General features: G+C 43.8%; 2 protein-coding genes and 1 non-coding gene across 4 annotated transcripts in view; 1 reads left to right on the top strand and 2 right to left on the bottom strand.

The window, feature by feature from the left end:
• The first annotated feature begins 455 nt into the window (after nucleotides 1-455).
• SETD6 (SET domain containing 6, protein lysine methyltransferase) lies at nucleotides 456-6095 on the top strand. 2 transcript variants are annotated; one of them, XM_035898871.1, is made up of 6 exons: nucleotides 456-778; nucleotides 924-1118; nucleotides 1295-1418; nucleotides 1672-1852; nucleotides 2041-2183; nucleotides 2711-6095. In XM_035898871.1, exons 2-6 carry the CDS (start codon nucleotides 1033-1035, stop codon nucleotides 3020-3022), a joined length of 846 nt encoding a protein of 281 aa, XP_035754764.1. In that variant the 5' UTR covers nucleotides 456-778; nucleotides 924-1032; the 3' UTR covers nucleotides 3023-6095. The 2 variants fall into 2 exon arrangements, with proteins under 2 accessions (XP_035754764.1, XP_035754765.1); XM_035898872.1 differs by having other exon boundaries at nucleotides 527-545; nucleotides 891-1118.
• A 103-nt stretch (nucleotides 6096-6198) lies between these two features.
• The window catches only part of CNOT1 (CCR4-NOT transcription complex subunit 1), a 58635-nt gene continuing 37865 nt past the window's right edge, over nucleotides 6199-26968 (bottom strand). The window contains 25 exon segments of the mRNA XM_035898867.1: nucleotides 6199-6524; nucleotides 6646-6780; nucleotides 6884-7016; nucleotides 7409-7589; nucleotides 8678-8827; nucleotides 10195-10368; nucleotides 10632-10733; nucleotides 11189-11306; nucleotides 11583-11746; nucleotides 12092-12340; nucleotides 14420-14651; nucleotides 15745-15914; nucleotides 16003-16111; nucleotides 16696-16838; nucleotides 18573-18767; nucleotides 19324-19443; nucleotides 20044-20148; nucleotides 20253-20393; nucleotides 22742-23038; nucleotides 23607-23737; nucleotides 24245-24422; nucleotides 24743-24820; nucleotides 25416-25474; nucleotides 25477-25510; nucleotides 25915-26031. Of these exon segments, the coding sequence (XP_035754760.1) occupies nucleotides 6446-6524; nucleotides 6646-6780; nucleotides 6884-7016; nucleotides 7409-7589; nucleotides 8678-8827; nucleotides 10195-10368; nucleotides 10632-10733; nucleotides 11189-11306; nucleotides 11583-11746; nucleotides 12092-12340; nucleotides 14420-14651; nucleotides 15745-15914; nucleotides 16003-16111; nucleotides 16696-16838; nucleotides 18573-18767; nucleotides 19324-19443; nucleotides 20044-20148; nucleotides 20253-20393; nucleotides 22742-23038; nucleotides 23607-23737; nucleotides 24245-24422; nucleotides 24743-24820; nucleotides 25416-25474; nucleotides 25477-25510; nucleotides 25915-26031 (3594 nt within the window). The 3' untranslated portion in view covers nucleotides 6199-6445.
• LOC118452754 lies at nucleotides 26450-26588 on the bottom strand. The gene has a single exon (XR_004842589.1). It is a non-coding gene; the product is annotated as a small nucleolar RNA SNORA46 (small nucleolar RNA).

Below are 26968 nucleotides of genomic sequence, written 5' to 3'. Positions count from 1 at the left end.
GTGGGGGGGGGGGGGGGACGGGGGATGCTGGAGCAGGAAGGCGCAGGGCTGTTGGCCACCGGGGGAGCCTGGACCCAAAAAGCCCCTCATTGCACTATTCCTGAGCTGTAAGCGACAACCACCCCTAGGACGGTGCCTTCCCTGAGGGGCGGGGCAGACGCTGGTAGGAAAAAAGAGTTCCTTTCTTGCTGAGGGCACCCTAAAGCCTCGTGGTGAGGGGGGGCGGTGGGGGGTGCCCGGCTCATCCATCGCTCCAGAGCAGCAGTTTCTGATTCTGCTGCAGCTCAGGACAAAAGACAGGAAAACCAGGCAAGGAGGTGGGGTGGAAGCCTTGTTCTCAGAGGAAAGTACCAAAGCCTCACATCAGCTTAAGAGTTTTCTCCACCCTTTCTCTCTTCATTAGCCCAGGAGTCCCTGCAGAGCCAGTCGGGCTGGGTGCCTCTGCTGCTGGCCCTGCTACACGAGTACACAGCCAGCAACTCCCACTGGCGGCCTTACTTCTCCCTCTGGCAGGACTTCAGGAGCCTGGATCACCCCATGTTCTGGTAAGGTGAAACCACATGGGGCTGTGAGGTGGCCCCATGTGAGAGCTGAAGGTGGGGGTTGCTGCCCAGGAGTCTTGGGGAAGGATACAGTTTGGGTACAATGAGTCCTGTATGGGAAACCACACAACCGACTGGAGGAGGAGTGAATCAGAGCTGCATTGGAAAAGTCAACATGGATGGGCAGGCCACAGCTCTCCCTTTGGGCTGGAGGTGATGGACAAATGAGGCAGAAGGTAAATGAGCAGGATCACAGAAGCTGAACGCCATCAGGGATTATTAAATGCAAAGAGGCTACCATTTCATTTTGAAGGAAAAAAAGTTTAAACACCCTTCTCCCCAGGGCAGGCAGAGATAAACCTGCCATTTTTCTTGCACTAGGCCTGAGGAAGAGCGAACAAGGCTCCTGCAGGGCACAGGCATCCCAGAGGCAGTGGACAAGGACCTGGCTAACATCCACCTGGAGTACAGCTCCATCATATTGCCTTTCATGGAGTCCCACCCCAACATCTTTGACCCCAAGCTGCACACGCTGGAGTTGTACAAGCAGCTGGTGGCCTTTGTCATGGCCTACAGGTGAGAAGCAAGGGCTTTGCTCCGACAAGGAGCAAGGGCAGGGAGTAGGATCACAGGGAAGATTATAGCCCACATTACTTCAAAGGTCGTGGTTGCACAAGAACGTAAGTATAAGGCGAGGCTTGCCCTGTGCTGCAAGATGTAGAGCTGGCTTCTCTTCATCACCTTCATCTTAGCTTTCAGGAGCCTTTGGAGGAAGAAGATGAAGATGAGAAGGGGCCCAATCCTCCAATGATGGTGCCTGTAGCAGATATTTTGAATCACGTGGCCAACCACAACGCCAACCTGGAATACTCTCCCGTGAGTCCTCTTCACAGCAAGGCCTTTGGGAGTGGTGCCACAGCAAGGCTGGCTCTGAACCTCCAGCCAGGGCAGCAAACAAGTCTGGCCTGGATCTCATTAACGCAAAGCTGTTTTGCTCAACATAGTCCCCTGCTGCACACCTGGCTTTAGTCAGGAAGAGCTTAGGGTCACCCAAGCCCCTTGGAAACACCTTGTTTCCGAGCTCAGCAGATTCACCGCAGCTGAGAGCCGCTTCTCTCCCTGCTCACAGCAATGTTTACGAATGGTTACAACACAGCCCATCAGGGAAGGAGAGGAGATCTTCAACACCTATGGGCAGATGGCCAACTGGCAGCTCCTGCACATGTATGGCTTTGCAGAGCCATACCCTGGCAACACCAACGACACAGCCGACATCCAGATGGTGACAGTACGCAAGGCAGCGCTGCAGCGTGAGTGGGCACCCATAACCGATTTGGGAAAGGGTGGGGCAGGGATCTCTTAAGTAGGGATGTAATGAAACAGGAATCAAGGGTGACTTGAAAAATAAGCCATTCCACAGAATTCCCCCTTCTCCATTTGCCACCCCCCCCCCTCCACTGCAACCCACACTGGGTTTGCAGCTCTGCTGTCTTCACAGGTGCCAAAAGCGAAGCACAGCAGCAGCTGGTCTTGGAGCAGTGGGACTTCTTGTGCCAGCTGGAGATGGTGGGGGAGGAAGGCGCCTTTGTGCTCAGCTGGGATGAGGTGCTGACAGAGGAAGAGCTGTCCATGACCCTGAAGGTAGGCACTGCCAAGTGCTGGAGGAGCTACACAAGGAGGAGCACAGACCAAGTGTACTGCAGTTGTGCACCCCAGCATGCAGAATGGTTCAATCAAAGGGGAGACGACAGCCTCTAAAAGCATTTTGGTACCAGCACTCCTGTGTGAAAAGCAGTAGGGTATGCAGTTGCAGGTCTCCCCGGGCTTCAGGTACAGCCGCTGTCATCTTCCTCTCCTGGACTGACCACCCACGTGTACTTACAAACTAGTCTCAAATGGCTGTTCTAGAGAGCTTTGCACCTTTTGTTGGTGGCAGCTGACATGCCCTTTAAGGCTGTTCCCAGCACCCAGGTTTGCTGTTGGAATGTTCTTCTAACCCACAAATTACTTGGGATTAGATATCTAGGCCAGTTTTACTCTCTCACCTTTTGTGCAGCAGAGGATTAATTCTCCCACTCCACATGGCTCTAAGACCACACTTCTGTAGAGAGGAAAGCCCAATGCACTCACACTGCCCATGACTTCTCTCTTTGCCTGGGTCATTGCAGGTGCTGTGCATGTCAGAAGAAGAATTCAAGGAGTATAAGGAACAAGATGGCTGGGAAGATGACAGCGAGGAAGAGGAAAACTCCACCCTTTCTAATGAGGCTCTCTCCAGACTTAAAACCCCTTGCAAGCAGCTCCTTTACAACAGTGTGCTGCTGACCCTGGAGTCCTACAGGTCAGACTTGAAAGCAGAGCAGGACTTGCTAAATAACAAGGAGGCTTACGAGAAGCTGAGTCGAAGGGAGCAGCAAGCTTTGCACGTGCGGTACGGACAGAAAAGGATCTTGCATCAGCTGCTAGAGCTGGTACAGTAGGAATCTCACTGCCTCTGGAAATTAACTGCCCGGAACTCTGCTTAGGAGGGGAAGGTCAGCCTTTGGCCATCTCTTCTACAGCAGCAAGAATAGACAGTGAGATTAAATATGGGTCCACTTGTCTCTCACATGGCATGTGGCTTTTTAGCTACCTCTACATAAACAGCAACAAAAATCTTCCACAGCACAGAAGTGGGTTTGGGGTGGCCTTACCTTACAGTGAGAGCTGTGGAGCACAACTACCACCTTCTTCTAAGAGGACTGAAGAACACCCAGATCTCCTAATGGCTGCTTTAGGAAGACAGACACGCTCTATCAGAATAGCAAGTGGGTTCCCTCATTTAGAAATTTAAGGCAAGAACTGTTCCTTGTCCAGATGAAGAGGGCCAAAATCCAGCTGGTAGCTCATACCTTACAGAGGTTCAGAGTCAGTATCTGGCAGGTGGAGATGCTGACAAACTGAACTATTCACCTATGTTTTGTTAACACCAAGCATTTTAAAGAGTACAAGCCCATCCAGCTGGGTTTCGTGTAGGCTCAATATAGCAAGATGTTTCCTTTTACCTCTATAAAAGGCATTTCTGTATGGGCTTGAGATGCCTATAAAGGAGCACTGTCACAGTTCTCCAGCTGCTGTAGGCTAAGCATTTGATTCACACCCTCCAGGTGATAAAGAGTTCTTCCCCTGAACTCAGGCATTGCTCTGCATCACGTTTAGCTGTATTAATATTTTTCCCTCACCAGTTTTTGCATTACAAAACACTGGAGGTTTGCAGGCCAAGCTGTATTTAATAAAGACGATGTTACTTATCCAGCCAACGCTGTCTACTTCAAAAGGTGCAAAGCCCCCATCTAAAAGGGGGGGAATTTTTGCTGCTGCTGCAGTTAGAAGTATTGCAAACAAGCAAACCCTCTGAAGGTCAGCTATAGCCCTACCTGCACTGCTAGGGGCCAGGGTGGTTTAACATTACCTGGGATACTTTTCTCCCCTTTTACAGTGGTGTAATGCTGTAACAGTCCAGCCTGTCATCTTGGCTCTTCTCTTCCTATGGCAGACTAGATTTCAAACTAGGCACACAGCAGATCAAAAGGTTAGTCTTCATTTTTTAAACATTAAGTGCGTTATACCCAGGGCCTCTGCTGGCAAGGACATTGGTATTCCTTGGGGAGCTGACACCAGCGCTGTTCACTTTGACAGTACCAGCTGCAGCTTCCTTACCTGCTAAGAGGGTATATGAAGCACAGCAGCTTCCATCCTACCAGCCCAACTTGTGTTACTGGGATCTTTGCTGAGTCCTGTCCACCTTCCACCCCCTCTTTACACCAGTTCTTAAAGCCTTAAGGGAGCCAGCCATGTACAGCAGCATTAGTACAGAACCAGAGAGACCAGAGAGTTTTGAGTCATTAGGACAAGTTAAGTAAGCTCCACATATGGTTTGCTAGAGTTAAATGACAGGAAAAAAACCCATGGCATCTGGGCTAGATAAAGAAAAAATGGTTGCAGATAGTTTTCCATATCCTAACCTAATTCAAGAGGAGGAATAAACTGGAGCTGCAATAGCGGAACCAAAAAAATCTTCAACTCGAAAAGGTTCAATTTCAGCACAACTGCTGACCTGCCAAACAACTGCGAGGGAGTTCTAGGATTTTGTAGGCAAGAAACTACTCCTTTACACACAGGCAACTGAAAAAAAACCCACTGCCTAGAAACAGGTCACAGATCAAGAATGCCCCTTGAGCTGCACAGTTGGCTCAGTGGCCCCCTGGATCTAGTTTTTGCTCTGTGCAGCAAAAGCACAGCCAGGAGCGCAATCCCTTAAACCTGAGCAGGAAATCCTGACCTCTCCACCCATACAACAGCAGTTATCTAGCTTTAACAAACTGGTAACATTACCTAAAAAAGCAAGCAGTGAAGCTCTACTTCCTAGTATCTGCTAGGTTGCAAGGCATAGGCTAGGAGAGTTTGCAGAATTAGCAATGCTGAAGCTGCTACCCTTGCCACTGCTAGCTAACAGCCTTGCACAGAGCCTTGCTGAAGGGAACTATTGCAGCAGGGCGCAAGTCACAAGCACAGCAGCTGGTCTGCAGGTCTGTGCCCTGTACCCCTCCGCTGCAAGCGATCTCCTTTCCAGCACAACTTCGTTGGAGACAAATTCTGCTCATGAAATTGAAACTAAGAGTTCTGTCTCCACGCAACTGCGTCCTTTCCTTTTGCACCTCAAAGCAAGGCCCTTAACAATTCTCCCCTCTGACCTCAAGGTAGAAAACTATCTCAGTCACTCTCAACAGCCAGTGGCCAAAACACACTGGAAACTGCAGATTTTGGATTGGTGGAACAGACTTGAAAAGGCATCAGCTGGCCAGGTAGGATGGAACTGGAGAGAATAAGCACAGCGGCACGTGCTGCATGTCATGACTTTAATGTGTAACTACAGTATGCATACATACAAGAAGTGGGAGAACTAAAGCCCAAGAACTAGAAAGGCTACAAAATACAACACATGGACCAATACTTTACAAAACATTCAAAATCCTTACAAAATGGGCTGTATTGGTCCTTTGGGTTTTTTGTTTTTTTTTTTTTTTTTTTTGGGTTTTTTTTGGTTGGGTTTTTTTTTTTTTTTTTACAAACTTATACTGTATGGTCACAGGGTGCAGGGTGGGAAAAGGTCTGGATTTAACCCCCCTCCCTCTTTCAAAATTTACAAGTGTCAAAAAAAAAAAAAGCTATAGGCCTGGTCTCTGGTTTCTTTACTAAAAACAGCTGACCCTCTCCCAAAGGGCCTGAGGTGTGTCTTTTCAAACAGAAAAGAGGCATTCTCTGGCTGCCACTCCACTTGCTGTCTGTCAGCATTTTATGAGGGTGGGGGGAAAGAAACACCGAACCTTAACCCCTCCCCTATTCCATAATATTCCCATATTCCAAAACATATCCCCCTTTTTTTGTAAAACAACTCAAGTGATTTAAAGGTCCCCCATCCGCATAAAGAAAAATAAGTTACATAATATTATAACTGGCTTTTCAATATTCTTTGGGAGTCTGGGAATGTCAGGACAAGGAGGTCTGCCCCAGACAAGTGCTTGGCATCGGCAGCTGCCCCTTTATTACAAGCCGGACAGGCACCAGTTACCCACCTGCCTTTTACACAATTTGCACAAACCCAAAAGTCCAGACAAACGTTTTGTTCCTTGTATTTACACTGGTTCAAAATGATATTCACAGCATCTTCTGAATTTTGGCCAAAAGGCAAAAATTTGTTTCAAACTTTGGAACGTGCCCACATAAGACTTTCACCCAGGGTCTGTTGTGTCTACCCAATCAAAGGGGCTGGGAAGGTCAGCAGGAGCCTTACAGAGTCTTCTGTCAGTCGATGGGACGGGGACCTCCAGGCTGGCACGCTTACAACCCAAGATGCGGCTCATCTAACTGGCACCAGTCCCTTCCATTACTTGCTGGGCCTGCTTCTGCCCCATGCAGCACTGTGCAACTGACTGGAACAACCTGAACACAAAAGCAACGCAGCATTAGGTGCATTTATGGCAGCAAAAACTCAAGGTACATCTCAGCCCCTGCTTCAGATCTACTAGCTTAGTGATTTTTAAGGATTTTAAGTTATACTCACTTCTCAATTTCTGGAGCGCAGTGAACGAACTCATGGTTCCAGAATTTAAATGCTGGGTTTTTTATCAGCTCAATGAAAGTAATAAGGAGACCCCAAGGATGAGGCCTATTTACAATCAGTCGTTCCAAGAGAACCCTGAAATCCAAAAGTAAAAACAGCTAGAGCTCAAAGATCTGAAATATACAGGGAAGGAAAGCAAAAAGCTGAATGCTGGCAAGTGACATGCCTTCCCTCTCACCTAGTGATCTGCTCCTGGATAGCCTCCGTGTTGGCCTCTGCAAACAGGTACAGCATGGTGCAACTAAAGTAGTGGGTGTGACTGTTGGGGTATCGCAGCTGATTGGCAATTGCGTTCAAGAAAAGGTACCGGCCTGCAGAAGAGGAACAGTGAGTACATACAGTTTTCAAACACACACAAAAAGGAATAAAGCGGCAACTAGTATTGCTTAAGATTAATGTTTGTGAACCTGCCTTGTGAAGGTACAAGAAACAAAACCTGAAGATATGAAAAAGCCTTACCAACCCACACTGATGGGGCAGTAAGAATTCAATTTCTCCTCATTAAACTTATTTCTCATTCCCTTGAATACCTCGAATGTTCAGTTTTAATATCACTCCTGTATCCAGAGTTTACTATTCAAACGTAGCATTACTTATGGTGAATTCACTAGCAGCTACATGAAACGATCTCTGTATTTCTCACAGCTCAAACAATCTGCTGTTAAATTCGACATCGCATGAACTAGCAGTGGTTCCAGCTCACCTTCAGTGTCCAGGTCTACTGCCAAATTCTGGAATATGTCCATGTGAGCTGAGTGGGTAATGGTGCTCATAGAGGGTGTGCTGCCTTTGTTGTGAATGTGCGCAATAGCTTGAGTACCTACGTAGAGCACCAGTGCATTAATCAGCTGGATGTTGTAGCGGTTGCCAGGTTCATTTGATACCTAATAGCAAAGATATGAAAAGCATTAATATCCTATATTCCTTCAGCAGTCGAAGGTACAGCATGTACAACAACAGCACCCAAGTATCTTCCTGATTATACAGACAACACACTTAGACAGCCACAAATCCAATTTGGCATTTATCTTTTTTTAATATCGTGTATGTATATTCAAAAGCATCAGCAAAGCATTGACAGACCCAACTGACAATTTTTGTATGCCCTACCTAAAAGTAAAAACATGAGGTAAAGGCAATCTGAATGCATCAGCAGTGCCAGAGGCTGGCTGGAATGCACATGACCTGTATGAATGCTTCAGTCTGAGCAGTTTTCTGAGAAAGTCCAACTGCAGTTCTGAAGTCTGTTGCAAGCCAAACCACGTGATGTGTTAAATGCATGCAGTTGGCTAACAACTCTGAACTGGGCTTTAACTAATTTGCCTTCCTCCTGCCCCTAAAGCATTAGCAAATCGATAGATTTCAATAACCAGCAAGAACGAATCCATTTGGAGTCAAAATTTCATCAGAATCTAAAAAACCCAACGCAATCAAGTTCAATAAAAGTTGTTGAATCTCTGCCAATTCTTGCATAAACAGTGATGGAGTCATGTGATGGAAGCCACAAGACTCTCCATCACCCAAGGGTTGAGGATAAAAAAAAAGCAAGCCTGACAATCAGCTCTGACTACATTCTTCACTAAAGATTTGCAAGGTTGTGCACTCAGGTCATGCAAGCAGAAGAGTCAAAGTTTTAGATAACCTTACATTTTCACTTACATAAGCATTTGGCAGCTCATGTAGATAAAACCAGCTGCTTTTAAATTAGATCATTTTAGGGTTGTTAAAGTCAGCATTCCTCTTTCCTTACATTCCACCTGGCTGAAACTACTTAATAGACTTAAACATCCTGCTAGGGAGTGGTAGAGGAAATACTCAGGGAAGCGTGCATTTTCAGAGGCTTTCCTAATGCCTGGAACACACACTTGCTACACATCAACAAAATTCCTGCAAGAAAGGAGGGTGACTCGGCCAACAAGATAGTTTGTCCCACAGAATTTGAATTCAGTATCCTCAGAAAACAGCCACTCACTTGTAGGTTGCTGCGCAAGTCAGACAAAAAAGTGACCGGAGAACGGGTTTTGAGATAGGAATCCAAGTCTTTCTTGAACTGAGGTGGCATCACTCCAGTGAAATTCGTGAGTATTCGTGGAGCGATATTAATCTCACTTAACATATCCACCTGTTGAGAGAAATCCCGGTCAGCTAAACCATAAGCTATCTCTAAAGGAACAGATTAAAAAAGCAGATCTGTAACTGATACTACATCAAAACTCCTGCTGTTGATTGCTTTTTCCTACCAACAATGAAAAGGAAGCACCATGCTTTTGCAGATTGCAGAAGAAATCTTGTCTCTAATGTGCAAGCTTACTAAATGACTGTCTCGAAGAATTGAGAGTAGAGAATAAAAGAATCCAAAGGTAAAGGCCCTAGGGGAGTTCACACAGTGCCTTTGAAGTCTCCCTATCTACACTCAAGATAGTTTGGTAGTTTAAAAAGGTACAAACATCCACATAAGTCAAGGACAGCCTTCTTCAACCTCAAGAACTGCTAACTGAATGAGTGTTGCAGCTTCACTCCCATCACCCTGCATAGCTTAGGCAATGAAGAGTAACGGGACAATGCTTTAGCAGCATGAGAAAGTTTGCTCCTAATCGTTCCATGATAAGGAGACTGGCGCACGCCCGAAGATTTATTTAGGCAACATTAACACTCCTCAAAGTCTCTCCCCATTATACAAGAGGCTTGCTTCAGAACAGTGGTTTATCTCACTGTTTTCAAGATAAGATGGTGCCATCAAAAAGTATTTACAATGACACCAGCTCTTCAACAATTAAGTTAACTGAACAGCAGTCCCCACACATCCTGCAGAGCACAAATTTTATCATCCAGCATGAGCTGCACAAAGCTGGAGACAAGAACTGCTGGATGAGGTTCCATTCAGGTTTGCTTTAGCAATGCCACAAAGACTGCTTGAGAAGTCTGTTTTTCAGCGACCAATGAGACAGTAAAATGATAGATGCCCTTGCCCCAACACCGGGTGCCAGTCAGCTCTAGTAACACCATTAAGTTGGTCTCCCTTTGAAAACAGAGAAGCCCTCTGGCTTCCCATGCAAGAGCTTGGTTCTCAATGCAGTTCTTGTTAACACAAGTCTCACCAGCCTGTCCTTTCAGGTTGAACCTGCAGAGAGTCTGCAAGCAAGCTACGTATCTGCAGGTGCCAGTGAAGCCACACAGACCAGAGTCAAGCATTATGCTTCCAGTTGCAACAGATTTCATATGGGACAAGGATTGCATCCCACTCTGTATGGGAACTGTCAAACACTGAGCCTTAAAAACATAACCAAAACCTACATGCTTTAAAAATGCTGTTCTGCTGTGCTGATCTCACTTAAGTTTCAAATTCCCTGTTAACTTTTGAATGGTTGCATTAATTCAAGTATCAGTTAAATTGCCCCCAAAATATCACAGCCTCTAAAAAAACCTGGATAAAGAGTACTTGGAGCATAAAAGCTTCCCATTATCAATCTCATGAAAGTTGAGTCCTACCTTTAGGTTGGGGGTGAAAGGGTCTGGAAGCCTCATGTTCCGTGGGAAGGCACTCAGGATCAGGTTCCTTAGCTGAATACAGTTAGGTGGGATCACATCACAGAACCCATAGTGGTAGTCACAAAGAAATTCTGGGAAATCATGCAACAAGACCAGCAGCACACGCAGAGTGCCCTGTGAAAAAAAAAATATAACAGAGGTGTGTAACTGTCCAAACCGCCCAAGCACTTGCAGCACCATCCTTCTATGTCATGTGGTTAACATTAACAAGAAGAAACTAATCTGGAAAGGTAGCCTGTTTCTGTCCCACACCAGATTTGTGATCGATTCTAAGAAATAAGTTATACAAGAACAGTAAATCCTATTTTACTACAGAACACCTCTACTTTCAGACAACTGAGGTTGGAAGCACCATCTATTAACCGACTTTTTTTTACCTTGTAAAGAATTTGCATAGGTTTGGTGAGTTCCACATTTCTAAGGAAAGGAGCCAAGTACTTGAAAAGATCGATCAGTAACTGGGCATACATAGGCCAACCCTGTCAAGAAAGAAACAGCAGGTGGGAAACATGCAACGAAAAGCAGTTACCTTAAGTTCAAAACTATAATTAGATTGGGTCAAGGTTATGTCCTACTGCTGTAGCTCAAGCAGCGAGTGCAGCACAGCTCATTTTGAGGGCTTTAGCTGCACATCATACACTATGGATGTTTCCAGAACCCTCAACATGCCTTACTGAGTCAAGAGTATTTGGTCTAGACTACGTCTCTTCCAGACTTTGACAAAGGCATGTTTATTAAATTCAATTCACCCTGTATTCCATAGTTTATTGATGCAAAGACTCTCCTCCATGCAGTTAGGTTACTGTGAATATGGAAGACAACCAAAACAGAACAGCCATGCTACTAGTGCACTTCGAGAGATGTGAAACAGCACCACACCAGATAAGCATCCGTGTGAGCTTTTTAATTCAGAAGAGATAAACTGCAGCCACACCTTCTGCTGTGGTGTATGTGCCAGCATTCTTGCAATAAATATCCGATGGGAGATCAGTTCCAGCCAGGCATAAACAAAACCTGGAGCTTTTGTAGGCCTCAGGATGTGAAATGTGTTACTGAAAGAAAAGTTAGAGCAGGTTAGAAGTGCACAGCAATAAGATTGCTTTCCATAACATTGAGGGAAAACATACACAGCCCTAAAAGCAAGGCATTTAGCATCTTGGGGTTTACCAGTCATCTTCCTTAAAACAAGCAAGTGGACAGTCTATAGGAGAACCAGTTATTCCAAATGTGATTAAGCCACCACAAAGGAACAGTCAGATAGCCTTTATATGGAAAATCTTCACCCTACCAGGAAAGGATGAGCATTGTGGCCAATCTCAAATACATACCAGAAAGCTGTGAGTGTTTGGAAGTTGATGGTCTCCAGCACATGCTCAGGAGCATTTAATTCCAACAGCAACATGATGAAAATGCGATGGTAAGGAAGTTGCTGAAATTCACTCTGCCGAACATCATGGTCTTGCAGAAGAACTCCCACCACAATACCAAGAACCTAAAGAGGACCAGGACATTTCAGTGGTGACAGCAAGAGTTACTGTACAAATCAGCCTACAGATAAACCATCAGTAAAACCTCAGCCTCAAAACAACAGCAGTTGACTTTAGTTTCAAGGCACAAAGGTGAGTTTCAGGTTTGATATGAAATCTTTGTGAATGAGAAAGCCTCTTGGCATCCTGATGCTCCACTCAACAGTTTATCACTTCAGTGATCAACCCATCAATGTCCTCATCTGACGCTTCAGCAGCAGCCTGCATTAAGGTCTATGCTTCACATTTATGAGCAAAGGTACTCTCAATTAACCACTTTAAATGCAATGAGTACAAAAAGGGTTCCCAACCTTATTCAGGAGGTTGATCTTTGTAACTGTGTTGGTTGCCTCCCCAGAGTGCTTGACCAGCAGCGCAATAAGTCGCACAAAGGCATCCAGATTGTGGTAGCACTTGGCTCGAATCATAGTGGGGTTGGCAGCTGGATTATGCTGTTGCTCAGCCTGAGCACGATAGCTGATTTCAACACACATTTCGGTGCAAAGACGGAAAAAGCGGGTAATCAGGTCATCTGTTTTCAGGATTCCTTGCTGGTGCATCTAGCCGGGAAAGAAAAAACCTCAGAACTGTAACCACAGAAAGTTCATTTTACAACTTATTTCAAACAACACACACTTTACAAAGCACCCACCTTGCCTAGCGTAACTTTTACCACACTCTCAGGAGAGATGGGTAGCAAGCTATCTCTGCCACCTTACCCCCCCCCGCAAAGATGACTATTTTCAAGGCAACTTAAGGGTGGCAACACAATTTTAGCAAAGGCATTTACTCTCAAATAGAGTCTTTTTGATCCCAATTCTTTTTATCCATCAGCATAGCTGAGAAGCCAGTTTCAGTATCAGTTCTGCCACCAGCACTCAACCTCGCATGAAGGACAGCAAGAGGTGGCAGTGGTTTGGTCTGTCAGGCCTTTGGAGCCCACACAGGGGGTACAAGCTTGGGGAAGGGCACACCTCAGCTATCGGCCCAGGAACCATCACGACTTTGGAGCAACATTCTGTAGAAGCAAACTGCATTTGGAGAATGAATGCACCTTACAGGAACATTACATGCAGAGAAAGACTGGGTGGGCTTTTTTGTTTGTTTTGCACTGGGGAGTTCTTTTTAATAACATACATAAAAAAACCACCTCCTTTTTGTTACCCATAGTATTAAAGCCACCAAAATGAAACAAATTACACTGCAGGAAAGCTCTGGGGTTTTGAATAAAGCATCTTACACTTCTGAACTCCTACTGCACAGACATCAAGCTACATAAACAGCATAATTGCTATCTCTTGGAGAACATCCAGTATTTCTGGAGAAACTTATTTAAAAAAAAAAAGGGAATTAAGCTATCTGCCTTCAAAGTTCTATGCTCCTCCTTGTCCTAAAGGCTAGTGGAAAGGAAGCAACACTTAATTTAAGCAGCCAACATTATGGTCATTTAAGTTCAGTAATAAAACCTTGCTTAATGCAGTTATTACAAAATACTTCTTTTAAAACCCATAGCTAAAGCCTGTAAGGAAAGAAATTATATATAAACACTGCACTTTGATACATTTCAATTGTTATTTCAAATCTGATCAAATACATACAAAAGGTAAGCAAACGAGTGTGATAAGAGTGAAGGAGGACAAAAGTGCATTTTGTATATGATACTGAAGTATACTTTACAAGCATAGTTTAAGGTATTAAAAAGAGTGAGGTCACGAGAGGTAAATTTTTTTTTTTAAAAGTGGGTTTAACACAAGACCCATTAAAACATTCAAAAAAGATGCTACTCAGTATTAGGCAGACCAACAGAAAAAGTCAGACCAACAGAAAGCTGGCTATAAGCCAGCACGAGGACACTAAAGTCACATTAAAAAAATCACTGCGTCAAGTCAAGATCTTAATGTGTACTTCATAGCTCGAACTTCTTTTCAGTAGTAGCTACAAGATCTGTAGCATTTCTGTGGTATTACTGTGGAAATTAAAGGAGAACACAGTGCGAACAGACTAAGTCGGGGCTTCCTTGCAGCTGCTGTCAAGGAGCTGCCAGGAACACAGTTTTAGGAAGATGACCACAGATATTTATGGAGTTTGTCACCACACATGTTGGGCTACTGAGGGCACCTCCCTTCTCAATCACACTTAGAAGGCAGAGGTGTGCTGTTCATCACATCTGTTAAGGTGCCCTGGAGTGAAATGCTGGAGGCTGTTTAAATTTAGGCACCGCTTTATATAATGAAGTTTCAAGTTTTTCCTCACTCTAATGATTGCAGTTACAAACATGATTCCCTTGTTCACGTGGTCTGAAATAAGGAGCAACACTAGTCAAGCTTCATTACACAGAGCATGTCAGAACTGTTCCCAACAGCTCTTAGCTGAAGTTCTTTTCCCATACTTATCCCAAAACTCATGGTCTGAACTGACAGCTTGTTGCTACAGTATCTGAAGCATGTGATCTGGTGAAGGGTAGGGGTTTCTACAGGACTTTACACCATCAAAAGCAGACAAAATTGTGATAGTCAACTACCATACACCTGAAAGTTTCAAAAGGATGCCTAACATGGGTTATAACACTGCTTTAAAATGGAGGGCATCACACCCTACTTATGTTGAATAAAAAGCACCTTTCTTTCCAAAAGCTCTACCTGTCCAACAAACGCAGAGAATGCTTTGGTACTGTCACGGCCCGCTGCAGCTGAATGGTAGAGGTTCACCCATTCCCTCAGCAGGTATTCTGCCTTCTCCCTCAGACCTGGTGGATCATCATACTCAGAGGCTTGGGAAATTCCTGAATGCATCATGAAATTGGGACCTCCGTGAGCACGGTCAATCATCGCTTCATAGTTTGATCGGACCACTTCCATCAGCTGGGGTAATCTAATGCAACAGACCAGAGCAAGAACTGGGTTAGAATTTCTCCTCCCCCAGGTGTGGGAACTGGGAGCTCAGTCAGGTATAGTTCAAAGAAAGCAAATTATTTCATATACTAGATCTTCATATCTTCCAGTCCTCACTGGAACAGCAGAAATAAGTCATGAAAGCAGATACATTTATGATGAAAAAAGGAACACTGAAGCCATACAAGCTTTGAAGTTCTACACCAATTCATACAGCAGTGTGCTGCAATAAAGCTCCACAAATACTAGAAATAGCTGCACTTTTGCAGAGTTTAGAAGCCCTAAAAGGCTCCGAGATAGTGAGATGCCCAACAGCCTGACTGGGGCACTAAATTTGGCTGCAGTGAAAGTCAAGTCATACAGAGAAGACAGTTTACTAACACCAACTGCAGGCAAAAGGACTTTTGTTTTCGGACCTCCCACTATCAGCTGTGTTAGCAGTGCCAGCCACTGCCACCAGGACCAGCCAGCTGCTGGTTGCTCTTGCAGCAATCCAGAGTTCTCCAAACTCCAATCTATGTCCTTCTCAAACCTAGCAGCAATTGCTTCCACCTTAGTAAAAGGTGGCCTGCATGTCCCACAGGTATTTCCAGATGCTGTGGCAACATTTGCTGCCCAATTATTTGCTGGTGGATACACAAGCCATGCGAGATTGGTGGAGGATTGCTTTGTAGACTCTAAACAAAGTTGTCTAAGGAAACAGAAAGGATTGTCTAATTTGATGAATTGCTTGTGATTTAACACCTTAACATATTAATACCTAGATACTAAAGTTAAAGAGGTAAGAATATTGCCTAAATTTGAAATAAAGCAGGAATTCAAGCAAGTTTCTCACAGTACCATGGTATTTTGGAACACAACACACAGAAAGATTTTTCTGCTCAAGCATTCAGTTTGACATGTTGCTGCAGCTGCCTCTGTTTTGACATAAACCCAGCACAATTACAGTAGAGTGACAGTTTAAACTAACATAGGACTGCAGCCCTAGAGAAAGTTTAAATCTGTATGACATTATCACTTGAATGTTACACAGGCAAAGAGGAATAAAGCACCACACAGTATTTCAGGCTCACCCTTCCGGGGCGTTTCCTCTAGAATGAGCATTAATCCTCATGAGTGTCTCAATTGTGTGAAACAGATCTGCCTCCGTTACGTGGGCGACGCTTCTTTCATCCACCAACAGGATCTTTACCAACTGCATGGCAAATGCCACAGCCATGTAGTTCAAGCCATTCTCCATTGACTGTCAAAGTGAAAAAGGCAATTAAACCACAAATCTTACAGTGGATTGACCGTAACTTCTCTCCTCCAAAAGAGCAGGTTCCCTTTACCTGCGCCAAGTGAAGGTCATACTGCTGCATGTTGACAAGGTGATTGCGGATTAGCAGCTCCACGGCTTCCACATTATACTTGTACTCATCTCTGCATTCAATCAGGCACCTGAAGATTGGATTTCTTTTAAAAAGTGTACTTAAACAACACAGTAAGTGAAGCAACTGAGATCTAATACTTCAGAAACTGTACCATTCATGACTCAGCTCCAAAAGAAGCCTTTTCTAGAGCATTCTCTGAGATAATGCTTGAGTTCAGAACAGTCATCAGCCTCAAGCATTTGCTGCCCTGCGCAACTGGTCACAACATCCCTTTGAGAGCTTCAGTTTATTTAGCCTAAGAAGCCTCTCTTCTGAGGACAAAGTGGTACATCTGCCTAGCTAAAGCACTAGTGCTTCTGCTGCAGGCACATGCCATGTCAGTTTGTGATGGCATATAGAGACAATATCTATAAAATGAGGAAAAAGACCCCACCTCCAGAGCATCTCTAATGCCTAATTCCATTGAAGATTCCTATCATGTTCTAGGATGAAGCAACATTATCAGAAGATCTAGTTACTCTTCACAAAAAAGCTAGTTATTTTTTGTCTGTCCAAATTGCAGCAATGCAAAATATAACAACCAAGTGATTCAGAATAACATAGTAACTCCCAAAAGATGATGAAAGCTGTTCCTGTTTTCTCATAACTGACCTAGTAATTTGTTTATTACACCACGGAGATCCATATGCACGACCGTCCTGCAGAGCCTTCAGCACAAGCAGATGACACTCACGATAGCGAAGCAGGAGGTCAGCATCTGCCCCACTGGTGGCATCCAGTAAGCCTTCTACAGCCTAGAATAGATGCAACCTGTTAGCAGAGGAAAAAACAAGTCCTCTTCCAAACCTTCTGCAAATTAGATCAGCAAGAGTTACCACCAGAAGACTCGACAGACATGCAAAAAACAATTCAGTTATTGTGCTGACCCTTTGATAAGGCTATGTGAGATTTTACCAGCATCTACACAATCACCATACACAGCTGGACTACCACAAACAAGCCTACGGTCTCACCATGCCCCACTGGCTTTCTGTATGCACACCAAGTAGTATGAAAGACCACGTTATTTTGTGCTGCAGCTTCTGTAAGTCAATGCCTCCTCGCAAGCAATTCTGCTTATGGCTCATGAAAAACTACATGGAAGAAAATTTACAGAACCTGCCAGAGGTCAGCTATCAGGTTCTTTAGACAAAGAGCTGCAGCACTCAGAAATGGAAGATATGTCTTTTACAACAGCAGCACAATTTACCTGGCCAAGTCTGAGTCAGAACTAGATCCTTTAGTAGGTACGAGCACTATCAGTTGAGAACAAAGAGCTTCAGCTTCCAGTTACTTTTGGTTTGCCACTGTGCTTAGATCCTCGCACAGACAGCTCAGCGTCCTTCCACTATACTCAAAATGGATTCTTCTCCACATCTATTGCTGTGCTCTGCACTACTACACAGGCACTGATGCCAGCTCAGCTTGCAGAGCTCACTGCAACACTCCCCACCCAGTATAATCTACCGCTTCTGGCTGGGATGGAGTTAGTTTTCTTCATAGCAGCCCATATGGTGCTGTGCTTTGGATTTGGGCTGGAACAGTGTTGACAACACACCAGTGTTTTGCCAATTGCTTAACAGCACTTGCACAGCATCAAGGCGTTCTCTTTGTCACTGTGCCTCCCTCACCAGTGAGTAGGCTGGGGATGGGCAAGAGGTCGGGAAAAACCACAGCCAGGACAGCTGAAAAACTGAATAAAGGGATTATTCCACACCATATGACATCATGCTCAGCAATAAAAGCTCAGGGAAAGGAGGATGAAGGGGGGCATTCATGGTTATAATGTCTGTCCTCCCAAGCGAGTGTTACATGTGCTGAAGCCCTGCTTTCCAAGGAACAGCTAGACATCTGCCCACTGATGGGCAGTAGTGATTTTATTTTTTTTTTTTGCTTTGTTTGTGCTTACAGCTTTTGATTTCCCTACTAAACTCAATCTCAATGAACAAGTCGCCTTGCCTTCCCTCTATTTTCTCCCTACCCTGCAGGGGAGGGGAGTGAGCAAGCAGCTGGATGGATGCTTGGCTGTTGGCCAGGGTCAACACACCATGCATACTTACCAGTTACCGCAAAATACAATGCACAAGTGTGCTGCTCTAAGTCCAGTACTACACTCAATGCTATCCACCTACACGGGCATTTCAAACATTGTCTTAGCCTCAAAATCATCCCGAAACCAAAACTGTTCTGGAGTGCAACAGCTCTCTACTTGCCATATCTGAACAAAAGTCCCTTAAGTTCCAGGATTCTGTACCTGCTTCTTCCCACAGCAGCTTGACCACCGTGTGTGCAATACACCAAGTGAACACCATGGCCCTCTTCCAATTTTATTTACTGAATTTCCAAAGATCACAGTTGTTCAGTATTATTCACCAAGCAAGTTCCACAGGATGCATGAAGATACACAGTTACCAGCAAGACAACCCACAAGCCAGCTGAGTAATAAACTCCAGGTGAGTTGTTACAGGAGAAGAGTTGTTAGCACTCACCTTCTGCAGAAGTCCAAGTGCAGCAATAGCATCACGGGAGTTACGAGCCACCACCACCGCCTCCAAGAGGCTGCGCAATGCTTGGGCTTGAGGATTCATGGCCAGAGTGTGTGGAATGGACTGCAGGTGCTGCTCCAGTTCTGTCATACATTTGTCATAGATTTGTGCTACGTCATCTGTAGCCCAAGCTTGCTGCTTAAAAGGAAGTAGGACTGAGTGATTGCTTTTTTCCAAGGACTGTGTTTGCAAAATTCAAATACCGATTGGCTCTTCGATTTCAGAAATTATAGCATCCAAAATTTAGACCTCTACAGTACTGTGGTTAGTTATGCTGGTATTTTAAATAAATATGAGCAAATTAAGCTCTGGCAATAACTAGCAATTTTAACAGTCCTTAAGACCAAGTATACATACAAACCCCCTGTTCCTTATCTCAAAAATCCATGCTTGCCATCTATGACCTTTTCCAAAAGTAACCTGAGATTTGATTAAAATCTTTCACTGCTACTAAAACTACACATAGTAATCATAACTTGCAGATCTTGTCCCAGTTTGGGTTACAACCCTCTAACACTGGGTGTGAGTTTTACATTGCCATTAGTTTGACTTTAAAACTAATGCATCTTTCAACCACTATTCCCAAGCAACACAAATGCCTGATTCTTACTAGTCCCCTAGCAAAGGGCACAAGTTCTGCAACATTCATCAAAAGGGCTATAGTACTCAAGCTAGTTAGTTTGGAAATCTTTACCTTCATAGGCTGAGCCAAGAATCCTGTAGGCTGAGTTAAGTCATTGGTAGGCAAGAAGCCAGGGACATTGCGTGCAAACTCTTCATAAACAGCCAGCTGTTTTGGGTCCACACCTCCAACCTTTGCAATGAAAAAGAGCAGGCATTAACCTCATTGTTTAAGCATTGTCACAGTAAGAAGTGAGGGCAGTTTGTTTAACAGGCAGCTGCTCAGTCACAGTCTTAAACAGAGTGGCCTAGACATCAAGAATTAGGATTCATCTGCTCTACACTGAGGTCTTATCTCTCCTGCCACATCTAACAGGAGGATTTAGCTCTACAACTGCAACTCACATTCCTAGAAACAGGAAGAACTGAATACTGGCTTCACATGTGTCTGATGCACATGAGAAATGCTCTGCTGAGAGCACATGGTATGTCCTTTAAGAGAAGAAAATCTAAAGGAGGCAAGAAAACAAAACAGACAAGTCATCTTTCAGTGAAAGGAACAGCACAGAACAAGAGACAGGACTCAATGTCCTCAAGCATTTGAGGAAAGTGATAAGAACACATTTTGGAACAACATATTCAATTCATGCACTTCCATTACAAATCAAAGCCAATAGTTGCACTGTTAGACAAGACTAACAATATACAGGGTTTCTCAGCTGAAGCATCCACTTCTCATTATGAGGAGAGGGAGAAGAGCAGCATCAGAACGTAGCTCAGTTAAAATCCTCACCTTTAACCTGATCTGTTCTGGCATCCGCTCAGCCTGGTAAGTTAACACAACCGGATCACAATACCGACGACCCTCTTGTCTAGCATGTTTTCTGAGCTCAAATTCCTGGGGAAAAAAACCCAAACGCCATATTGAATTTTAGACACTGAGTCTGGAGGTATATGAGCACATATAGTACTTTTAAAAGACAACAGCAGTCCCATACTCACAGTTGCGAGCCTCTTGTCCATCTCGGGGCCTGCCTTTTCCACAGCTGTCTTCTGGATAAAGCAGCATGCTAGTTCGCAGTTATCCTGCGCTAACTGGGCAGCTGCCTGCTCCATCATGTCCCTCTGTTGTGGGGAGGCTGCCTATTGAAAACCACAATAATTAGTAAAGGCTGTAAATTTTCCCTGCATATTACTAGCCTTAAGATCTGCACCACTGCCTATACAGAACACCAACAATAAAAAGGGATGCTCTTAGGAATGCACTCTGTTTGCATAGAATATACAATAATAAATTTAATTTTGCATAGCTTTGAATAAAACATGTAGGCAAGATGACAGTAGACTTTCAACAAGGAACAAACCCAGCAGGACATTCTCCATCTTCTCCGCCAACCTATCTCCAGGGCACAGGAATAAAGCCCTGCTTTAGACTGATGCGCATAAAACAAATGCTAATGCAGGAAAAGCCTCGCATCGCAGCCAAAAAGTTTTTCCACTTCCTAGATTGTAATCAGAAGATATAAAAGCGCATCACTACCAACACAAAACAGTAGTCCTACGCCTCTTCCAGTGGGTTCCCTTTCTGATACCCATTTTCTTCTTTCCTTCTTGCAGTCTGCTTTAAGAGAACCCTGAACAAACGGACTTATGTTCCAGGGTGCAAAGCAGCAACTCCTACTGGAAATGGAATACACATCTGAACACAAACAGTCCCATCTATTTGGATTTCCTTGTCCATTAAGATCTACCCCTATTTCATTAATTCTGGAAAACTACACTGCTGCTTTCAAACAAGAGAAATTCTTGCTTGTTAACCCACTTCATACAATAAGCCAGATGTGAATTTTTTGATGTCTTGTACAGCACTTTCTTCTGCAACACAATAGTTTGTACAATTACCCCTTAAAACCTTGATTACAACTTGATTATCAATTTCATACATCTTCAGAAACTGATAAAACTTGATACATTGCTACGTTTTCATACCATTCATGACACTTTTACAAGCACTGTGACACACTACTGCTAATTCTTCCACAAAACTTGAATTACTTCTGCCTATACACATTCTTCTGCAGCACATCATGCCTGATAGATATGCACAGCTGTCTGTGTTCACCCTGCCTCCCCAACTTGAATAGCACATCTCTACCTTCTCATACCACCCAAAAGATAACCAGGACTCCTCCAATTGCCTCCCTATCTGAACTGTGGTCACATCTGATGAAACACAAGACTGCACACCAGAGAAATATTTGTGCCCCTCTTTCTTACCCAGAGGACAAGAGTGCTTTCTCTTACAGTTACTAGCTCGACACCCAAACTCTGTCAGCACAGCTGCTAGCAGCCGCCACTGGCTCAGCTCACATGTTAAAGCAATACTAAGCCTGTTTACTCCCATCCTTGTGTTTAAGATGGATGGAACAAGATTAATTTGTATGCTTTTCCTGCACTTCACCTCAAATCAAGTTACCTGAAGTTCTGTGTATGAAGTGTCAACAGTGTTTGAAGCCTGGAGTTAAACGATGGACTATCCATCCCATACCTGCAGATGCAATTGTACTAACATTTTGTGCTCCCTTCAGACTATTAAGTCATAGAATCATAGAATCATTTGGCTGGAAAAGACCTTTAAGATCATCAAGTCCAACTGTACCATTTCAAGCCAGTTACCACGCAAGACAGCAACCCCACTGCAAAAGGGCCTTTGTACTGTCACTCCCAGACAGATGGAAAATAGTAACATGCCCTTAAGCAAGAGGTAGGCAGTCCTCTAGCTTTTTTCTTTTTAATCCCTGAAAGGATAGCTATGTCTTGATCTTTCCAAGATCCTTACGCTCTACTGTCTGTTGCCGACACTGATGGTAAGCACAGCACATATCCTGGGTAGCAGCTGCTGTTCTGGCCAGCTGTTCATGAACCATTCCGTTTAGTCAAGGGAAAGCTACCACTTCAGCTCAAACTTTGTTCGTTAAGAGACCTGAAAACAGCCTCCAGAAAACCCAATGGAGCCACAAGCTGCATAGAACAGTCTTAACTACCTGTTAACAAACAGCACAAGTCAATAAAATCTGCATGTATGCTGAACAAACCAAGACAATCATCAGAAAGTCCCAGAATCCCTTCAGTCCTCTGCACTCTAACTTTTCTACCTCAAAACCCACAAAAAGGCAAGCACTCCAAGGCTTCTGTGATGTGATCGAATTGGAGAACATTGAGGCAAAATAAGGTAGTCAGGAAGTTTGTGGGCAACATAGCAAGATCCACCTTACAGGCTTAAGAATGTTTGACATGAGCTGCAATCGCAGCACAGGTTTTTCACTGTAATTCCACAAGAGTCATGAGACACTCGTCCACTAAATTCACCTCCACACTAGTTAAGCCATGTGATTAATCAGCAAGTCTACAATGTGGAGAACTGTTTTGCTAATGCTGGATCTCTACAGACCTATAAGCTGGAAGCAAGCTTCAGATGATGCAACTCTTACCCTCAGGGCAGTAGCAAAACTATTTTTCAAGTTGGTAGCTATGCTCATCAGCAAGGGTTCCCTGCAGGTGATCATGGCCATCCCAGCAGTCAGGTTCCGCATCATATGGTGTGCGGCCACACGCATTCGTGACTCCTCTGAATCCAGCGCAAAGTCCTTCCTGACTATCTGCTCACAAGTAGTCATGGCAATCTTAATGGACCGATCAACCACCGGATGGACAAGCTCTTGCACTGCTCGCTCTATCGCCTGCCGCACACACTGCTTCAACTGTGGGTGGGCCTGGAACAGCGGAATCTGGAGGAGGATTAGGAAAGTTAAGTGAGAATAAAGTAAAGTAGAACCCTGCCTTCCCTAGACATTCACATTTTCTGAACTTTTAAGTTTATTGTCATAGCTTGTTTACAGTGCAGTGCTCCTGTGTTCCCCATGCAGCTATTACAATATCTGTTTGATAATTCTGAAACTGGGACATCTGACCATTTTTCTTCCGAAGTCAGAGCTGAGCACAATGCAAAGACTAACTTAAGATCTAAGTCACTGACTTGTGAAAAGGAGCACAGCAGCTCCTTTTAAGCTTAAGTCTTGATAGCAACTACCCCAACTGACACATTGCCAGAAATAAACTAGATACTAATGTCACAGTGAAAGATCACTTGACCATGTAAGATTGCTAATACAACCACTAACCACCCCTAAAGTTCTCCTTTTGATTACTTGTTAGCACTCACCCTCCCCACTGCTTTTGAGAAGTGACTCTCCAGTAACTTCAACTTAAAAAAAATGCCACTCCCACCAGCTGAGATATGTGGTAACACTGGTGGCAAGACTTCTTTTAGCAAACCAAATCAGCTCTAAAACTTACCGTTGGATTTAAGGTAATATGTGGAGCCAACCCTCCTAAAGAATAGACGTTGATGTCATGATAACTGTACTGGGGCTGTGGAGGAACCGTGGCTGTACAAGTGGTGCTGGTAGCTGGAGTTGTAGAAGCAGCTGTAGAATACAAGAATGTTTGTATTGAGCTATTACTGAAAAGCAAGTGCTTATAAAGGAAGTATGTACTTCTCATTTAAACCAGCAAGTGACCAAGAAACAAAAGTTTTGCAGTTTATTCATGAAGCCTCTCAAACTTACCAAGCAATTTTTAATCTCCGTGTTCTGAATGATTAGTACCAAACTAGCTTCAGCACATTTTAGCAGAGCTGTTTGTTACAACACAGTTTAAAACCTGATGTCTTGTTCATAGATCATCCTGCTACACTCCCTTCTAAGGAGCAGCTACACACATCACACTGAGAATTAGTCCTCAGCATGGCTTCCATTCCCTTCCTGTCTCCAAACTCTGTATGCCTACTTCTATTACAAAACTAACCAAGCGCTCCCAAGCATTCAGCAATGTTATAGGAGAGTATGTAGCTTCACGTTCTTCTTTGCAATAGCATAACCTGTCTTACTAAGTTTGCACAGTACAGTTCTGGGTTCTGTTTGAAGTGTACTTACTAGTTGTTGTGATGGGTGGTAGCTCTTCTGGCTGCTTAACATCCTTCTTTGGAGCAGACAGCTGCTCATCCAGATTTTTCAGACGATCCTTGTCTTTCAGGAGACTTCCAGGTTTCAGCTCATTGATGTCTAGTGCAAGATTCTTGCAGAGCACCTCAATCTCAAACTTCAGATTCAACTGCACAACAATTCTAGTTTAGGTTATGTCACAAGGAAAATACCCGAAACATTTACTGGGCCACTTGACTCCCAAGCTTCCCATTCTAACCCCATGCCTTCTAGAGACTTTAATAGTGACCGAGGATTAGACAAGTATCTTGCATGCTGACCTCATAGGAGAAGAGTTTCATCCAAGTTCTACCAAATTAAGCAATGCCCAATTCTCCCCACGTTAAAGCAGTGAGAAGTGAAATTTGGTCTTTCATAACATCCTTATTGACTGGTATGTCAAGAAAACCTCACACTCAGTAGGTATAGAAAAGAAAAACAGAAGTTTACTTTTAGATCATGTTCTTGATGTAGCTCAGCTAAAACATTCATAATGGCCATTGTCCACGGGTTTGGAGGCCTGAAGACCTACAAGAGAAAGAGGAGAGCAGTATTACACAAACTTCATGAATCATTTGGATAACTTATAACTGGAAATTTCTGAAACAAATAGCTATGTGTGCATACAGCCGTGGAAAAGTTTGTACAGCTGCAGGTAGGGTTGGATTTACTATTCTGTTTGACTGGAACTAGATCAGGATGCTAGTTGAACATTAAACTGGAAACACAATGACTTGGGACTTCCAAGAGATCAGTTCTATGTCAAGCAGAACTGACAAGAGCTGATCAGGGTCAAAGGGGGAGTGGAGGGAATTAAAAAAAATAAAATCCAAGAATAAATAGATCCTAGAACCTCTTTGATGGCATCTTCCATTTCACAATAGAGTATGTTCAGGAATACCACAGAACAGTTCAGCTAACACCACCTATTTAGACTGCAAAAAATGCACTGGCCACATACTGTCCCTCAAAACACAACTCCTTCACTCTAAGCCCTTACATCCCTTTTCCTGCTCTCCATGAAATTCAATCAGCTTTCACTTTGCTAAAAAAAAGCTAATTACTTTCTGCCAGACTTACTTTGCCACTTGAGCAATAATTCTGTCAGCACAAAATCACTTACCACACTCCTGACACTGGATTCTAAGACTTTGGCAACAAACGGCACTACATAAAGCAATTATATGCTTCCAGCAGTAGCGATTTCACATCCAAATCCTGAAAAATACCATCAACAATTGAAAAGGGGAAGAGGGTGGAGAAAACAGCAAGCACACTGCAAAAATTCCACTTACACACCATTTCCTTATAGGACATATTGGCAAAGTAGAGCCAAGACTGTCCTGGAATTTTACAGACAGCAGCTACTTTTTGAACAAAGATTTACAGATATACATTTTTACATGGGATTAATTAATTTATTTTGGCAAGAAGTTAACTACTAACTTTTCTGATAAAAAAAAATCTAGAAAGTCTTAAATGACCAACTCTGGAATCACACTTTGTATTTGGTACACACAAGAAAGGCACCAAGACAACGAAATTTCCCAAATAGCCTATATTACTGCATAACAGCATACCCATTCGTGCCAAGCAAATGTCTAAAGACTTCAGAAGCTCACCGTGTGCAAGATGGGCTTATTTTTAGCCAGCGTAATCATTCCCAGCCAGTGACCAAGGTTCTTTAACAAGGAACGATCTGAGAAGTTGGCTGCAGCTTTATCTGATGTCAGTAGCACCTAATGAAAAAAAGGTAACTCAAGGAACAACTGGAAGATAATCACAGGCTCAAAACCAAATCCAACAGCTGATCCAACTTAAGACAAAATTTTAGAACATTAAATTCTGAGCTTCAGTCACATTACAGAGACACTCAAGAGCAGCCTTCCTTCAAGGCAGCACCCTGTAAATCTGCCCTGTAACGATTTCAAAATTCCTTTCTTCCAAGAGGATCAAAAAGAGGATTACATTTTCCCAGACCTTACCAGTTACTCTGTCAAGACTGTTACAACTACTCACTTAGTAAAGTACAATTTGTGAAGGCAATGCTTCCACTTAATGCTTCATCAGAGACCCAAAGGCTACAATTCACACTTCTTGGAAAACCACTTAATTCTTATTTCAAGACTTAAATCTGGCGCAGCATTCAACTGTTAGTTCTGTTCCTTAGCTTCAGAGGAGCATCAGCTGAACAGAGCAAAGTCAGCTATGCTCTGAAGAGCCAGGAGATTCTTTTGCACCACAGCGTAACCCATGGTGGTCAGGAAATTCCACCAACAGGTTTAAAAATAGTGCTTGCTTGACAAACTTGTTTCATCCGCTCATGTCTTCTGGGCTACTGCTTCTCCCTCCTCCTCCCCTTCACATTATCTTAGCCCTCCAGTGAATTTTGGTTGTTACACCCCACTTTCTAAACACTCCCCTTCCCCTTTCTTGTTCTTTGACCAGAACAGCAGAGAGTGTGGTTTTCTTACCTTTATACTTTCCCTGCACAAAAGAACTAGACCATAACTAATTTTCCCCTAGGTTATAATTTGCAAGCCTCACACAAATTTAGAGTCCACCTCCATAAATGAATTCAAATGCACATTCGCCCTCTCATTATTCAATTCAAATTAAGTCTTTGGTACATTCCTGACTGAAAACAGAAGAATACTAGTATTCGTAGAGGTAACC

This window comes from Egretta garzetta, unplaced genomic scaffold (assembly GCF_000687185.1).
Source record: "Egretta garzetta isolate BGI_Z169 unplaced genomic scaffold, ASM68718v1 scaffold27, whole genome shotgun sequence".
Classification (NCBI taxonomy): Eukaryota; Metazoa; Chordata; class Aves; order Pelecaniformes; family Ardeidae; genus Egretta; species Egretta garzetta.
This window is presented reverse-complemented; position numbering and strand designations above follow the sequence as displayed.